At 41.7% G+C, this 17,741-nt stretch overlaps 1 protein-coding gene across 1 annotated transcript in view; it reads right to left on the bottom strand.

The window, feature by feature from the left end:
* The window catches only part of shtn1 (shootin 1), a 244,496-nt gene that overhangs the window by 98,971 nt on the left and 127,784 nt on the right, over nt 1-17,741 (bottom strand). Inside the window, exons 8-9 of the mRNA XM_034184229.1 lie at nt 14,666-14,760; nt 8,150-8,296 (exon numbers count right to left, since the gene is read on the bottom strand). Coding sequence (XP_034040120.1) covers nt 8,150-8,296; nt 14,666-14,760 — 242 coding nt within the window. The remainder of the gene's footprint in view (nt 1-8,149; nt 8,297-14,665; nt 14,761-17,741) is intronic.

The raw sequence follows: 17,741 nt of genomic DNA, 5'->3' as shown, positions 1-17,741 counted from the left end.
TTATTTTTTCCAAAACGCTATAAATCCACTCATTCTTTTTTCAAAATGCAATGCAAAATGCAATAAATCCATCCATTTTTTTTCTGTCTTTCTGATTTTAAAACAAGAGAACATGTTGTAGATATCAGGAAATTTCATCAAACAATTTGTAATAAAAGCAATAATAAAGTAACACTTCATAACATTCATTCCCACATGCTTAATCTTACGTTATAAGACTATCCACCATGGAAAACAACTAACTAAACAGTCAGTTAATTTTTTAAATGCAATCCATTCAATGTGCAACCCTAAATAGCATAACAAAACCACAATTTAAAAACAATAATCATTGATAAGAATACATTCAGTAGTCAGTTAAGTGCTGAACCTGTATGTGTGTGTGCGGCATCCTGAGAGAGGTAAGGGGGATATCTGACAACTCTCAAGTGTGTGTGTGTGTTAAATAACAATAATCAATATTGATACAAAATACATTCAATAGTGTGTTGAACCTGTAACGCCAAACTATTATGAACTTTGATAAAAAAAATACATTCAGTAGTTATTCAAGTTATTCAGTAAAGTGCTGAACCTGTAACGCCAAACTATTATGAACTTTGATAAAAAAAAAATACATTCAGTAGAGTTATTCAAGTTATTCAGTAAAGTGCTGAACCTGTAACAGCAAACTATTATGAACGTAGTCGAGTTATTCAAGTTATTCAGTAAAATGCTGAACCTATGAAAAGGAAAAGTAGCAATTTACCTGCTACATAAAACAAAAATTAACACACACAGAAATTACTTTAGTGCTCAATATTAAATTAATTCTTACATCTTGAACCTACTGAAGTGCCACCTAAATTTGCATGACAAAAACACCATTTAAAAACAATAATCAATACATTCAGTAGTAAGTTTAGTGTTGAACCTGTACGTATTTGTGTGTGTGCTCGCCATCCTGAGAGAGGTTAGGGTAAGTTGTATGTTAGACAACTCTGCTAGACCACAGTTGTGTTTGTGTGTTATTCTGAGAGAGGTAAGAGGGATGATTTTACAACTTTGCCAGACCAAAAACTGAGTGGGATTGTTTGTGTGTGCACCATCCTCAGAGGGGTAAGGAGGATGTCTGACAAGTCTGACAGACCACAGTGTGTGTGTGCGTGTGTTTCTGCGTTTACTGTGCATCCTCATCACTCTGGTATGCATTTTCATTCACCTCAGATAATGCCTCATTATAAAAAGCCCTCACTCCATCAGACACACCTATTGCTTCCAGAAGTGCCAGCACATCATGCTTCTTTGAGACTTTCACTGTGGACTGCTTTGGAAGTATGGCAGGTTTCAGGTCAGCCCACTGCTTGCCCCGTTTCAACACACTGTGAAAGCAGTACTCCCCTTTGTACACCGTCTTGAAGCCAACCTTGTTGGTGCTCAAGTCAAGCATGCGTGCATCACTGATCTTAAAGCTTCTCTGAGCCTTCACACATTCTTTTGTGGCTGACCTATAATCAAATGCCTTCCAGTCTGTGCCATAAATGTAAACATTGCCAAACTGCTGCAGGAGAGTATGATATTGTTGTGGTAGCAGAATTGAGTCAATTTTCCTGATCTTCTGTTCAATCCTACCAAAAACACGGTCAGCTGGGAGATAACTGTGCCCTCTAACTGGAAAGGTGTGCTCAATGCCAAGGTTGGGAAAAAACTGTTTAAGTTCCATGAGCATGGACACCACAGTCAGATTTTTGTTTTGCCCAAAACAAGAGTCGCTAAACAGCCGAAGCCCCTTGGATTTACAGATTTCACCCTCAAGGCGAACCTTGAAGCAATCATTTAATGCAGATGCAATCATATTGCTGTCCTTGCTGCTTTAATTTTCCTGCCACATGTAGAGGTGGACATCCTCTTTTCTCTGGTGACTGTTTTCTCCATGGTGTCTAACAACACCAAATAAGTACAGATACAGCTGACGTGAGTAGTAAGCCTGTCCTATTGGAGTTTTCGGAAGAATCAAGTTTTGCATCATATCAAAGCAGACTGTTACATAATCATTAGCAACCCTATTTAAAAGGTCATAGAACATGCGAGCTCTGCGGCGATGCAAAATGAATGATGCAGATTCTATTTGCTTCTCTCTTTCAGTCAAGTTTGGATCAGAAATTCTGATTTTGTATTTGGCACAATCAGAACATGTGTCCGTAGGTGGGTGGCCAAAGCCAAGATTGAAGTCACTGGCAAACACAGAATAGTACAGGGAGTAGCTCGTGTGCGTGTGGTTGAGAGCCTCAAAGAGCTCATGCATCTTGCGTACATTCAGATCACAAGGGAGATACTTGCGGCCTGGTGCTCCTCTCCGTCCATAGTGGCTGGCCCTGCATGTGAAGGACTGTATGTGTTCAACAATTAATTGCCTTCGCTGTTTGTTCTCCTGAATATTTCGTGCACCACCTCTTCTCTCTGGACGTGTCTCAGCAGTCTCAGCATAATACTGGGCAACCCGGGAGGCACGGTCTTTCCTGATGCCTGTAGTAAATTAAAAGGAAATTATTTAGGTTGTCAGTCATCTACCTTGCTTAGACTTACTTACTAACTTCAACTTTGAAACCAATACAAAACACACCATTTCCACACAAGAAACTTAACGAGCACAATTAATAAAAAAAAAACTAATTTCCCTGAATTTTTCTTGGAAACAAGGGACATTCCTATTTCTACAGTAAATATCAACATTATTATATTATGTCAGTGGGTTTGTTAGCTCTGAATGGCCAAAATCTTCAATGCGTAACTGCCTTGGAACGCACGTTTTACTCCAAAGCGTCCACCAGAAGAATGCGCGTACCAAGAACGGAGCTTACGCTGGATTTATAAACAGGTTAGTGAATAAGGCCAAGTCACATGGAAAATCCGAAAGTATCGGAAACACGGGAAAGACGCGTTTTTATCGTCATATTTTTACTTTTTCATGGAATAAAAATGGACGTTGATGGATTATAACAACATACAGCATTACTTTATGGGAAATACAACTGGATATTATTTTTTCTGTGGAGTGTCACGAACAAATAAGCCCACTTATGGCCGGATTCAACGTGTTTTAAAGTTCCAAAAGACGAACACAAGGTAAGAAGCGAAAATAATATGATGACAAATTATTAGTTACTTGCGTTTGTGGTGGATGGCTGGCTGAGAGTGGAGTTGATGGTCGCTTTCTTTGAGATTGCTTGATTCAAAGAGGTACAAAATTGTACTTACCCAACACTGTGAGGAATGTTGGTTTGCAAACTGGTACTTTATGCGGATGGTCATTACACAGCAGACTGTATTTCACAGAGATGTTCCTGTCCTTTCTTCGGTCTTCATCGTCAACCTTTTGACGCTGCTGTTTAACTTCTGTTATTGTCATCAGATGAAGTAGAGCCCTGTCCTGTTCAACCTTACCAGGCTTATCATAAAACTTCTGAAAATTCATTACGATGTCATCCGGTGTTAATGTATCTGCATGGCAAAAGTTTTTGGCAGCAGTGTGTGTACATCCAACGGAGGGAATCAGCCCGCCACCAGAATGGCGAATTTTCTTCATTTTCTCTCGTTCATGGTTGTCTTTGTTTAAACGACGTCTTCTACCACCTGATGTAGGTCTCACAGGTTCGTCGGAACCATCAAAAGTATTCACAACAAACATTCCCGAAAGTTGTTTGGGCACAAGAACTTACACAGCAACAAAACTCCCCGCTTCAGATCGCTGCCATGTTGGATATCGCTAACGGAACTCTGATTGGTTGAGAGGAAATGTCGCACTCAGCCAAAAACCGTGTGCAGCGACAATCGCGGTTTGGAAAGAAACAACAATTTGCAGCACATATAAACAAGGAAATATAGCGATTTGGCATGAAACATTAATGGGGCAGTGAATATGCTCAGTACACAGCAGAATAGCGTGGTGAACTCGTTTTTTTTTTTAAATTGGCGTTTATCGCGTTTTGGAAAAGAGCTCTTCATGTATTTCTAAACATTTGCACATTTTCTAAAAATAAAGGTGTAGAGTGTACATGATGTGTATCACTTGCCTAGTGTTGATCATAATGTATCAGGCAAACGCATGTTTTCTGTATCACAATGGCACTCTGCAGATCATTTGAAAAACTGATGTAGTTCTAACTGCTGATGGGGCAGCACCCTTTCAATCAGCCAGTAAGCAGGCATAGAGCCTGTGTTCTCCAATGGCGCGTTGTATATAGGCTGCTCATTATGATGTAAATATCATAAATTAAATTTTGTTATTTATCAACTCTTCACAACCTGCTGTCCTATTATAATAGTGCACTAGCTTTGGGGTTGATCTAATAGTTTTGGTATGTTGATGTTTCATGGCTCAAACTGTTTTTAGTGGTCAAACCTCTTTTTTTACAATTGAAAAGATTGTTCTCTAAATATACCAATGAATGCATAACTTTAGGAAATAAACAAGGCAACATTTACACCATTTAAAGATGGAATGCCTCAAAGTGTGCAAAAAGAAACCACTCCTTTTGCTGATAATGTGGCTGGCCTGAATATGGCAGAACCTGCGATCTTCCACAGTTAGTTAGTCAGATGCTCCAGAGTTGGTAACCACAATCAGCTGTATATCCACTTTCCTGACAGAAGGACAAGGAACATTGTCTACCAAGAGGCTCTTCAGAACTATTGGTCAGTAAAAGCTACATTTAAATATATATTCAACATCTCAAATCCAAAATTAACATTTGCTTAAAAGCCATTTTATTTTTGTAGCATTCTTATAAACTACATTTGCAATGTATCAACAATTATAAAGGTCATAACATCAATTCTGATTAATGATTATGAGCATACTTGATCTGCAATATAAAGTCTGAAGAACTTCGTTGTTTCTTGCATGCAGCAAAATTCAGTTTTCTCTCTTGGTTTGGGGATTCCACCTATTTTGGGTTTTTAGTTCAAACCTTTGCCTATTCGGACTACATATATACTTATAAGATATCTACAATTATGACAAAATATAAACTTTGGAATATTTTGTAGATTATATCTTAAACAGGTTAACCTGGGCAATGCCGGGTACCCCAGCTAGTTGTTTTATATTTTCTTTTCTTACTTTGAACTGAACTTAATGTGCATTCATTCATTACCTGGAGGTGCTGCTGTCCTCCTCACCCGAGTGTTGTTTGTGATCTGAACTGAGCCACAATTTGATTTATATATTTTTTAGGGTTACCGTGAATTGTGAACTCAGATGAAATAACTTGAATCTAAGAGTAAATGAATTCATGTTATAAGGGTGCACCCACATTTTGTTTTAACAGAGGATTCATATCCAGATGGGCAAGAACTGATTCAGTTTACACGGTCAAAGCTTAAAGCTTAATTTAGAAAAATCCCTATCCCTAAATATGGAACAAATTTTTGAAAATTCATAATTCTTTCAAAAAAGACTGAGCATTTTTAATATTTGAGAGCATTATGTAGGATGATATCCTTTGTCAACTGACAAAGTTTGATCCAGATCTGATTCAGATTACATGCAAAGTCCACACAGAAAGGCCACAGGTGGGAATCAGTCCCATGACCTTCTTCATGAAATGACATGAATGAGAAGTAGTTCGCTCATCTCATTCATGTCCACATCTACTAGCGCGTCCTACCGGCCCGCGCGTCTTGCCGACACGCATGTCTTGTGGATGGCACACCGCAGGACACTGCGTCATGTGGAACAGAGCTGATGTGGGTGATGTGACAGTCAAATCGCCTGCTGCATATTATGATTTGACGGTCTGTTTCAACCTGGGGGCAGCCTGTCCATGTGCGTGCTGTGCATGTGCGTGCTTGCTTGCTGCAGCCTGTCGCCACAGTGATATATGTTTTTATTTATGTCCACTTGATGACAGCAAACAGACACACGTGCGTAGGGTTGGGTATCGAGAACCAGTTCTTTTCGGGTATCATTAAGAAATGATTCGATTCACCAATATCAATAGTCTTTTTCCTTAAAGATTCCCTTATCGGTCCTTCAGAGTGGCCGCTGTGTTTGAGGGTGTTTGTTGGGAAAATGATAATTCTTCTACATTGATTACAGACCCTGCAGCGGGTCTGTAATCAATGTAGAAGAATTATCAGCGGGTCTGTAATCATCTGTTTCTGCAGAGCGACTCTACTTTGAAGCGTGAACCAATGATCAATGCTTCGATCCGCTGGCTTGTGGCTCTTTAATTCGCTGCTATTCAGAAGTGGAAAGTCCGCTTCTTAACCCCTCTCAAAGCCATTAAAATACATTAATCGTGAGTCACTTTTGTGTGGATTAAAGTCACTAACTGGGACTTTTGTCTTGTTGCAGTCAAGAAACGATAATTGTCCTCAGTTCCGTTGGCACAGCTTCAAATGCTGCGCGGCTCTCTGCCGAGACACAGTCCAGTCAGAATTCATAACTTCAAAACGAATTGCTGCTTTAAATAAAGTGACACCTCTTTCTAAAAGCTGTAATACAGACAATAAACTACAAGCAAGTAAAACTTTTTTCCTCCTAAAATGAGACGTCCTGAATTCTTTATGAATTACATCTTGATGTGCAGCACAGCCAGCTGAGCTCAGCTCTGATGTATGAAAAGACATTCATGCCAATAATGTGTGAAAGGAAATGCTTTTGACAATAACTACAGATTTTGTTTATTTCTATTTATGTCCAGAGATCAAGGATCCACCATGTAGAGTTTATTATGTCCAGAGTTTAAGGATCCAGTGACCAATTTCACATTTACTTACTTTAAGACTCAATACAATGTTGTTGACACAGAAAACCTGTCAAGCCTACTTTCAGTACACAGAAAATTCACAAGACGTATCGATAAGAGAATCGATAAGGAATCAGTAATGGTATCGATATCGATAAAATCTTATCAATACCCATCCCTACATGTGCGTCACAGTGGTCAGTTGTTAGTCCATGTCCGTCCAAACACAGTACTGTCCAGCTGGGATGTCCAGAATGACAGATCTCCACAGCCACTTCTGTCATAGCCACACCTCCTGTCAGTTCAGCGCACATACCCAAACCACACTCGTGGGCACTTAGACAAATTTAGTACGATAGTGATTGTCTGCAGTCTGTTGTCATGCCAAGAGTGCGAATGGCCACACATTTTCTAAGTGCTATGCGAGCGATGTTAGATGTTTGTGCGTGTCACCTGGAATTTTGCCGACACCTGCCGCAAGAGGGTTTGATGGGCTTGCACAGCGCACACTCTGTCTTTCAGCTGCAGCAACAGGTATATAATATTGGTATGATAAATATTGCAGGTTTTACTAAATGTTCTGTTTTAACTAAATGTACTGTTCAACAGCCCTGTCACCTTTCTGTTACCTAAAAGTTAAGGAATGCTTAGTGTGAAGGTATCTGATAAGAGACATTCCTCCAGCCTTCCCTTGCCTTGTCACACAAATGGCTCCGTGTCACACTGCAAAAATCTTGATCAATCACAATGCCATCCAGACAGTCTCACAGTGGGACATGATTTCAAGACCTCCAAGTGACACCTGATCCACGCCACAATGAATAGACATTCCTGTAGATGAAAGGACCCTTTGATCATCACAGCCCTGTAATTCTTATAAATAGGAGAACAACCATTGTTTCTTTTTAATTAACTCTGTATTTATGTTTGAACAGATGTATTCTCTTTTAATACTGTATGTGTAATCGCCCCCTGCCCTGAGAGATGTATTCTCTTAACACTGTATGCGTAATTTCCTCCTGCTCTGATGTGGATAAAAGCTGGGCTCAGAAAGCCACACTTAATTCAAGAAATCTTGTCAAGTGAAATTATCTGTCCATGTAGCAAGATAATTTCCCTAATGTAGTGTTTTTATCTTGTTTTTAAACACTCCTTTGTTGCAGTGCACTGAGACATTTTCATCACAGTTACCATCCTTGTAACCAGCCCCATCAGTGCCTGTGGTTGCATTGAAGTCATGTGACCAGAGGAGTGTCAGCTGTCTACCCTTACTTTTCATTCATATTGTGAATTTAGTTTTCTTTGTTTAATGTTGATTTTGCTGTGTGCTTTATTTTTTTGTGTGAAGCACTTTATGTCTTTAAAAGGTGTTTTGCAAATTAACATCCCCATACAGAGATGCAGTTTTGTGCACAAACCTGGTGCTGGTGCTCCAGCCTCTCTGTTTCCAGATCTTGGGTGAGTTTGGCAACTTGGTTGAGGGCTTCCTGTAGGGCTTGGCTCGGAGAGTAGTTCTGCATCAGGATCTGACTCTGTCTTTTCATCTCCCTTTGCTCTACCACCATCTGCAGCCAGAAGGACAAGGGGAAGGAATACCCCACCATGTGGGAGAAGTGATAGTATGACACTGTACAAAGTTTCTGAAGCAAAACACACTCTAACAGCCAAAAAGACCACCACGATGACAAACTATTAGCTACACTAATTAATTTCTTTTGTCTACTTTCATTTTGCTCTGAATAATGACATCAGATTCGGTATGGATCTGTATGTTGATTTGGCACAAGTTTTGACGTGGATGCACCCACAAAGCAACTCCAGATGTACAAGGAGAATAGGGTACAGGTTTGCCTTGATCTGGGGACCTTTCTGTTGGAAGGCGAGCTTGCTAAGTACCTGTACCAGTGTGCTGCCCTTTACCATTACTTATTACTTTTAATAACATGTACGCTATACTGTTGACTCTCTTCAATTTGCCTATTGTCCAAACAGATTAGTGAAGATGCAGTAGCCATAGTCCTCCACCACACCCTCCAACACCTGGACCACAGCAGAACGTATGTCAGGATGCTCCTCCTCGTCTACAACTCTGCCTTCAATACCATCCAACCAGGAAAGCTGATTGGAAAACTGTCCGAGTTGGGGGTCCCGACCGCCACCTGCAACCTGGTTCTGGATTTCCTCACAGACAGACCATAGGTTGTACTGATGGGGGAACGTCTCCGCTGAGCTCACAATCAGCACCAGATCACCTTAGGGCTGCTGCCTCAGCCCCAAACTCTTCGACCTATACACTCATAACTGTGTATCCAACATGGACAACAACACAGTCATCATCAAATACACTGACAACACAACCATCCTGGCACTCATAAAGGGTTGGAATGAGACTGGGTACAGGGCAGTGGTCAACAGCACACTTGACCATAGAGACGAAAACGACCTCATCCTCATTGTAGGAAAGACAACAGAAATCATCACTGACTTCAGGAAGAAAGCCCCTCAAGTGCACCACCTCACCGCCCAGGGCACTGACATGGTGAGAGTGGACAGCCACAAGTTCCTTGGCCTGCATGTGTCATCTGATCTGAGCTGGTCGGCAAACACTGCAGCCACTGTGAAAACAGCTCAGAAGCAGCTACACTTCATCAGACTGCTCAGAAAGGCCGGGCTGAGCTGCCATCCCCTCACACAAGCCTACACAGGCCTGGTGGAGAGTATCCTCAGTGCACTGAAAACCTTCATCAGGAACTCAGTGGGGCTGTGGAAGACATCACTGGAAGCCACCTCCAAGGCAATCACACAAATCACCCTCAAGTGTGGACTATACCAAGGTGATGCACTGTCCCTGTTAATGTTCTGCAACGGCCTCAGCCAACTCATCACCAAGAGCGGCTACAGATATCGATTCAGGAGTGGAGTAACCACCAGCCACCTTCTGTACATGGATGACAAGCTGCATGCCAAGAATGAGCGAGACATTGACTCACTGATCCACCTCACCAGGATCTACAGCAAGGATATTGAGATATCATTTGGACTGGACAAATGTGGCCAAATGGTGGCAAAGAGAGAAAAGGTGAGCCGGACTGAGGGGGTGGAGTTGCCAGAAGGCAGGATAGTGACATACAGGACAGCTACAAGTACCTGGGAATCCAACAAGCCAACGGGACCCAAATACACAACCAAATACCTCCAGAAGGTAAGACAGGTGCCAACTCAATAGTAGAAATAAGATCAGGGCCATCAATACATACACCTTACCAGTCATGAGATACCCAGATGGGATAATAAGCTGGCCATAGGAGGAGACAAATGCCACTGATGTCAAGACACAAAAACTCCTCACCATGCACAGAGGTTTCCACCCAAAGTCCAGCACCCTGAGGCTCTATGACCAACACAAGAAGGGAGGGCGAGAATTAGTGAGTGTTAGACCCACAATCCAGAACGAGACAAGAAGCATCCATGAATACATCAGAAAGATGGCCCTCCAATATGAGCTGCTACAAGAATCCCTCAGACAGTGAAGATGGACAGTGATAAGGAACAGGAAGAGGAAATATGGAAGTCCAAGCCCCTACACGGGATGTACCATAAACAAATAGAGGAAGGGAAAGAAGCCCACAGTTGTGATTGATGTGGCAATCCCAGCTGACAGCAACATCAGAAATAAGGAGCACAACAACATCGAGAAGTACCAAGGGCTGAAAGAGCAATTGCAGAAGCAGACGTGCAAGTTAAAGTCGTTCCAGTGATGATATAGGAGATGCAACCCCCAAATTGGAAGAAGGGCTCCAGCAGATGCCAGGCACAACATCAGCGGTCTCTGTCCAGAAGAGTGCAGTCCTAGGAACAGCCAAGATGCTGCACCAAACCCTTTTTTGGTGGGGGGGGGGGCTGCCCATTTCAATAAAATGTTTGATTTCTCACAAATAAATAACAAATAACCTGTGATTTTCTGAGTTATTTTATCATTTATTAAATGTGTTTCTTGTCAGCTGATGTCTGGCACAGCAATAAATAAATAAAATTAATAAAAAATTTTAAAAAGCGATATGCATAATCAGTTTTCAATATTAACCACACAGTCAATTTCTTTCACTGAAATATTTTGCACACCTTTTATATTACAACAGAAAACTCTGGCTCTCATGGAAACTTAAAAAAGTTCAGACGTGCTTTAATCCAGGCAACTCTACAGTCAAATAAACTGCTTGTTGCTGTCCATACAAAGTTAGCCATATTTTCACAGAACACTTCCTGTTTCTTGTACTTCCATAATAAGAGCACAAAACAAACAGATTATGAGAAATATCGGTGCAAACCGATATGAATAACAAACCTCATTGTTTTTTGCTTTTTTACAATATGCTGGGGGTCGTGGACATTTAATAAACTTTAATTTAAAAGAAAAAATATTTTGGGTTGGTGTAACCAACTTTGTGTCTGGCACTTTTTATCTCTGCAGCAAAAACAAAAACAAAAAAAAAAACCCTGATGTTGCATGCATGGTCAGTTTTCAATGTTAACCATGCAGACAATAATTTACGTCACTGAAACATTTGCACAGCATTGTACTAAAACAGAAAACTCTGGCTCTCACTCATTCACTCATCTTCAACCGCTTACTCTGACTGAGGGTCACGGGGCTGCTGCATCTGCAGTATTCTGGCTCTCATGTTTAAAGCCAGGTGACTTTTTGGTATCAACTCCACTCATTGTGTTTTGAGGATGAGAACAACCCCAAGAACACCATCCCAACCATGAAGCAGGGGGTGGAAACATCCTTTTTGGGGGTGCTTTTCTGCAAAGCGGACAGGACACTGCACCGTATTGAAGGGAGGATGGATGAGGTCATGCATCGCAAGATTTTGGTAAACAACCTCCTTCCCTCAGTAATATGGGTCATGGTTGGGTCTTCCAGCATGACAATGACTCAAAACACACAGCCAGGGCAACTAAGGAGTGGCTTTGTAAGAAGCATTTCAAAGTTCTGGAGTGGCCTAGCCAGTCTCCAGACCTGAACTCAACAGAAAATCTTTGGAGGGAGCTGAAACTCACTCAAGATCTGTGTGGAGGAGTGGGCCAAAATCACTGCTGCAGTGTGCAAACTTGGTCAAGAACTACTACTGACCTCTGCAATTGAAAACAAAGGTTTCTGTACCAAATATTAAGGTCAGTGTTTTTCAATTGTGTCAAATACAATGCAATAAAATGCAAATTAATTATTTAAAAATCATACAATGTAATTTTCTGATTTTTTTTAGAATCTGTCTCTCACAGTTGAAGTGTACCTACGATAAAAATTACAGAGCTCAACATTCTTTGTAGCTGGGAAAACTCACTATATATATATATATATATATATATACTCAACAAAAATATAAACGCAACACTTTTGGTTTTGCTCCCATTTTGTTTGAGATGAACTCAAAGATCTAAAACTTTTTCCACATACACAATATCACCATTTCCCTCAAATATTGTTCACAAACCAGTCTAAATCTGTGATAGTGAGCACTTCTCCTTTGCTGAGATAATCCATCCCACCTCACAGGTGTGCCATATCAAGATGCTGATTAGACTCCATGATTAGTGCACAGGTGTGCCTTAGACTGCCCACAATAAAAGGCCACTCTGAAAGGTGCAGTTTTCTTTTATTGGGGGGGATACCAGTCAGTATCTGGTGTGACCACCATTTGCCTCATGCAGTGCAACACATCTCCTTCGCATAGAGTTGATCAGGTTGTCAATTGTGGCCTGTGGAATGTTGGTCCACTCCTCTTCAATGGCTGTGCGAAGCTGCTAGATATTGGCAGGAACTGGTACATGCTGTCGTATACGCCGGTCTAGAGCATCCCAAACATGCTCAATGGGTGACATGTCCGGTGAGTATGCCGGACATTTTCAGCTTCCAAGAATTGTGTACAGATCCTTGCAACATGGGGCCGTGCATTATCCTGCTGCAACATGAGGTGATGTTCTTGGATGTATGGCACAACAATGGGCCTCAGGATCTCGTCACAGTATCTCTGTGCATTCAAAATGCCATCAATAAAATGCACCTGTGTTCTTCGTCCATAACAGACGCCTGCCCATACCATAACCCCACCGCCACCATGGGCCACTCGATCCACAACATTGACATCAGAAAACCGCTCACCCACACGACGCCACACACGCTGTCTGCCATGTGCCCTGAACAGTGTGAACCGGGATTCATCCGTGAAGAGAACACCTCTCCAACGAGCCAAACGCCAGCGAATGTGAGCATTTGCCCACTCAAGTCGGTTACGACGACGAACTAGAGTCAGGTCGAGACCCCAATGAGGACGATGAGCATGCAGATGAGCTTCCCTGAGACGGTTTCTGACAGTTTGTGCAGAAATTCTTTGGTTATGCAAACCGATTGTTTCAGCAGCTGTCCGAGTGGCTGGTCTCAGACAATCTTGGAGGTGAACATGCTGGATGTGGAGGTCCTGGGCTGGTGTGGTTACACGTGGTCTGCGGTTGTGAGGCTGGTTGGATGTACTGCCAAATTCTCTGAAACGCTTCGGAGACGGCTTATGGTAGAGAAATGAACATTCAATACACGAGCAACAGCTCTGGCTGACATTCCTGCTGTCAGCATGCCAACTGCACGCTCCCTCAAATCTTGCGACATCTGTGGCATTTGCTGTGTGATAAAACTGCACCTTTCATAGTGGCCTTTTATTGTGGGCAGTCTAAGGCACACCTGTGCACTAATCATGGTGTCTAATCAGCATCTTGATATGGCACACCTGTGAGGTGGGATGGATTATCTCAGCAAAGGAGAAGTGCTCACTATCACAGATTTAGACTGGTTTGTGAACAATATTTGAGGGAAATGGTGATATTATGTATGTGGAAAAAGTTTTAGATCTTTGAGTTCATCTCATAAAAATGGGAGCAAAACCAAAAGTGTTGCATTTATATTTTTGTTGAGTGTGTGTGTATATATATATATATATATATATATATATACACACATATATACATGTATATATAGAGAGAGAGATCGCTTGGACTTCCTCCATAGTATTGCCCACAATCCTAAAAAAAATTATATTTTGTATATTTGAAAAGACTCACTGATACAACACTGTACATGCCAAATGATCAAACAGTGATGTCAATTTTTCATGCCTGTTTTGTACATATTTATTTATGACAAATAAACAGTTGTGTTTATATTTCCTGCAGTTATGTACAGTTTGAAAGGCAAATACATTGTAGTACAAAAGAAAACATCTGCATCCTTCATTAAAAAAATCTCCTTTAACAGTGGAATATCCGGATAAAATGCTGAAACCGACTTCTTCTGAAACTTCTCTGTTCTCTCACGACGTCCTGGATCAATACAGCCTGAAATGTGGAGGTTTTCAGCTTGAAACAGGCTGACGACGGCGCCTGAGAGCGCTGCGCGACGTCTCGCACCGTGGGAAGTCCTTAAAGCGACAGTATCACCTCAAAATCTCTCATCAGCCGTTAAAATTTTCACTGAAAACCAGCTTAATTTTTAGAACCGTGTCCACTTCGATGTGTCTCACAGGTTTAGAAAAAATTTTGATCAAACAAAGCGCCAGTCTCTCAGCAACTTTTCAGACAAAGGAATTCCGACGAGGGGCTGGACGACTCCTCCCACAAGGAGTGCTCACAGGCAAATGACGTCACCGACAGGCGTGGAAAAACTCACGCATGCGCACGAGGGTTCAAGCATGTCTGACGTAAAAACATATGAATGAAATCCATATAGTTTTTGAAAAAAATAAAAAGGACCTATACTTTATTGACAGCCCTTGTATGTCATATTAAGTTTATTCAAACATCTGAAAGGAAGTTATGACACTTTTTTCAGCAGCTCTACATTTTTAATGTAGAAAACAAAACATTTGCCTCAGAAAGATCACCTCTCTGGCAAAGTTTTCTGCCTCTGTCCTCAGATCTCGTTCCAGTTCCAAGGTGTCTTGCAAGGTGTTATATTCTTCAACTGCAAACTGAGAGACTAGAGGGGGGAAAAAAGATCCACATTTATGGTTTTGTCAACAGATCAGGTGCATCTACTTAATTTTTACCCAAGGCAACCAAATATGGCCATCAGGTACTGCAAAGGCTTTGCGTCCGTCCGTCCGTCCGTCCATCCGTCCGTCCGTCCGTCCATCTGTCTGTCTGTCCATCCTCAGCATAAATCCAGTCCTATGACTGCCAGAGTCTTCAAATTCACAGGGAACATTCTTCAAGTTCAAAGATTGCAAACCTTGACCTATTTTAAGAGGTATTTTAAAAGGCTAAAAAGTCACATTCTGTTTCATATTTTTATGCTATGAATCATGCAAATCTTGGGCTTTTTTTGTTGTTTTCTTTGAGGGGTGGGAGTGACAGCCAATCAGGGTAGAGCGGCACAATGATGTCACTGTCTGGTCTAGCTAGCTGCTAAGTTCACTTTGTTTGTGTGTAAATATAACATCTTTCTCACATATTATGTAAAAACTGCAGACAAACACTTCTAAAACTGAAAACGCTGTTTTTGTAACCTGATAACACCTCTGGTGTGATTTACAACACATCTCGCAGACATCAGTGTGACACTAACTTCCGCTCTTGTCAAAAGCTTGTGTATTCACGCGCACACACTGCAGATGCCGTTAAAACATGAATAAAATATTGGTTATGATTGATTGGTTGAGTTTATTCTGCAACATCAGTATAAACATACAGAGGTGAATGTATCAATGATACACTGATAACACAATAAAGCATAAACACTTATTTCCATTCTGGTCCTTGTGAAATTATCACATGACAAAATAGAGGGGCTTGATTGAACATGTACAAATTGCCTGTTGAAGCAGTGCATTGATATTTTGTTCTGTGACAGCATGTGTGATTTTTTTTTTACTGAATGACAATAAAAACTAGTCTAAGACTAAATCTAAATGTATAATTTTACATATACATATATATAAGTATACACACACTTTGCATCGGGATACCAATTAAACAACTGCAAATTGTAAAGGCATCTTCACAGGTGATTTCACTGATGATCTCATTGCGTCTGCTGTTATTCAGTGAAATCACCTGGTGGAGTTGGTGGTTACAAAGAAACCTGTACCCTCTTTGCCCTTTCTGGAGTCAGGTTGACACCTATGCATCTTGTCGTGGGAAACCAGCTGTGCGGCTTTAGGGACACTGACCCGCTGTCCTCTGAATGAGGACTGAATGTCTCGTGAGAAACACTAACTGGTTTATGGCACTTCAACACATACTAGCTACAAGCTAGCAGCTTCCAGAACAAGTCAACAAAGGCTTTATTTCTTACATGTTAATTGTCATAGCAGAGCTGACAAATAAGCAAATAAAAAACAAAAAACGCTGTCAGAGAAAGAGAAAAAGAGCCAGAGGTCACAGAGGCTTTCTCGGAGTAGTGAGAGCTGAAAGATAAACAAGAATGCAAACGGCTGCAGACCTGGTATTATTGTCAATGCACTTGCAAGTACATTGACATAAACTCTCTATTTCAGTGTATCATCACTTTCTTGACACACATCCATGGATTGTGTTTGTTGGCCTTGTTGGAAACAGACACACGTGCAGCTGGGGGCGAGCAGGGGGGTTGGCAGTGAGTTTTTCTGACAGTTTTGTGACATAAAGTATGTTGTAGGAGTACAGAATGTGCCAAAAAAGGGGGAAAACAGTGACAAACTGACCAGAGTTGCATTGTGCCTCCTGATCCCACAGCAGGTCGAGGAACTAGTACTCGACTCCACGTCTGTCTGTGCCTGTGTTTATGTAGTTCATGTGTATGCGCAGTGGTGGGCACAGTTCCGATAATCCGATGACAGATAATTATCGAAGATAATGTTTTCATTATCGGATTATCTTTTTAGATAACTTTAAAAAACATTATCGGACTAATATCTTCCGATAAATTTTTGTCCGACAACTTTTAGACCAATAACGTAGCTGTTGTTGTTGTTGGCAGTGGGAAGGCCTTTTTTTTTTTTTAGTTTATTTTCTACAAGCCCTCTGGTGGCAAATGAACACTTGTCGTAGGCTGGGCCTGTGCTGCTGCCCTCTCTTTCTGTCTTTGACGCTTCTGGCGTGAGGCCTCACTTCTTTCTGCCTCAAACTTCAGGCTGGCGGATTTGATGCTGGAACGCCAGCTAAGTCTATCCGTAGCTAGATGCTGCCATGACTGATGCTGAATGCCTGCAAGAAAGAGCTGTTTCTTCAGCTGGTCCTTATAGCGCTTTTTGGGGGCCCCTTGGTTTCGTCTCCCTTCCTTGAGCTCGCCAAAGAGAATTAATTTCGGAATGCATGTATCATCCATCCTGGCTACGTGACCTGCCCAACGAAGCTGTTGTTTGAGTATAATAGACTCCATGCTGGGCAATTTGGCTCTGGTAAGTAATGTCCTCATTTGAGACATAGTTCTGCCACTTGATCCTGAAGATGTTTCGGAGACAACGCTGATGAAAGCGTTCCAGTAATCTGATCTGCTGGCGATACAGAACCCAGGTTTCAGCTCCATACAGGAGGGTAGGGACCACAATGGCTCTGTAGACCTGCACTTTTGTGGAAAGGCACAGTGCATGATTCTGCCAGACTTTCTTAGAGAGTCGACCAAAAGAACTGCTGGCCTTGGCAAGGCGACTGTCTAGGTCCTTGGCAACAGATGCGTTGTTTGAGATAACACTACCGAGATATGTGAAGTGCTCTACTGCATTCAGGCTGGTACCCTTGATGTTGATTTGGGGTGGGGTATATGCTGTATGGGGAACCGGTTGATATAGCACTTCTGTCTTTCTCAGGCTGATGGTGAGGCCGAAGGCTCTTGCTGCTTCAGCAAAACAGTTGACAATGTGCTGCAAGGCTTGCTCCGTATGAGCGACGAGGGCGCAGTCATCTGCGAAGAGCAGCTCCATGATTAGCTGTTCTGTGATCTTAGTGTGGGACAGAAGGCGCCGCAAGTTAAACAGACTT

This window comes from Thalassophryne amazonica, chromosome 13, assembly GCF_902500255.1.
Source record: "Thalassophryne amazonica chromosome 13, fThaAma1.1, whole genome shotgun sequence".
Lineage (NCBI taxonomy): Eukaryota > Metazoa > Chordata > Actinopteri > Batrachoidiformes > Batrachoididae > Thalassophryne > Thalassophryne amazonica.
This window is presented reverse-complemented; position numbering and strand designations above follow the sequence as displayed.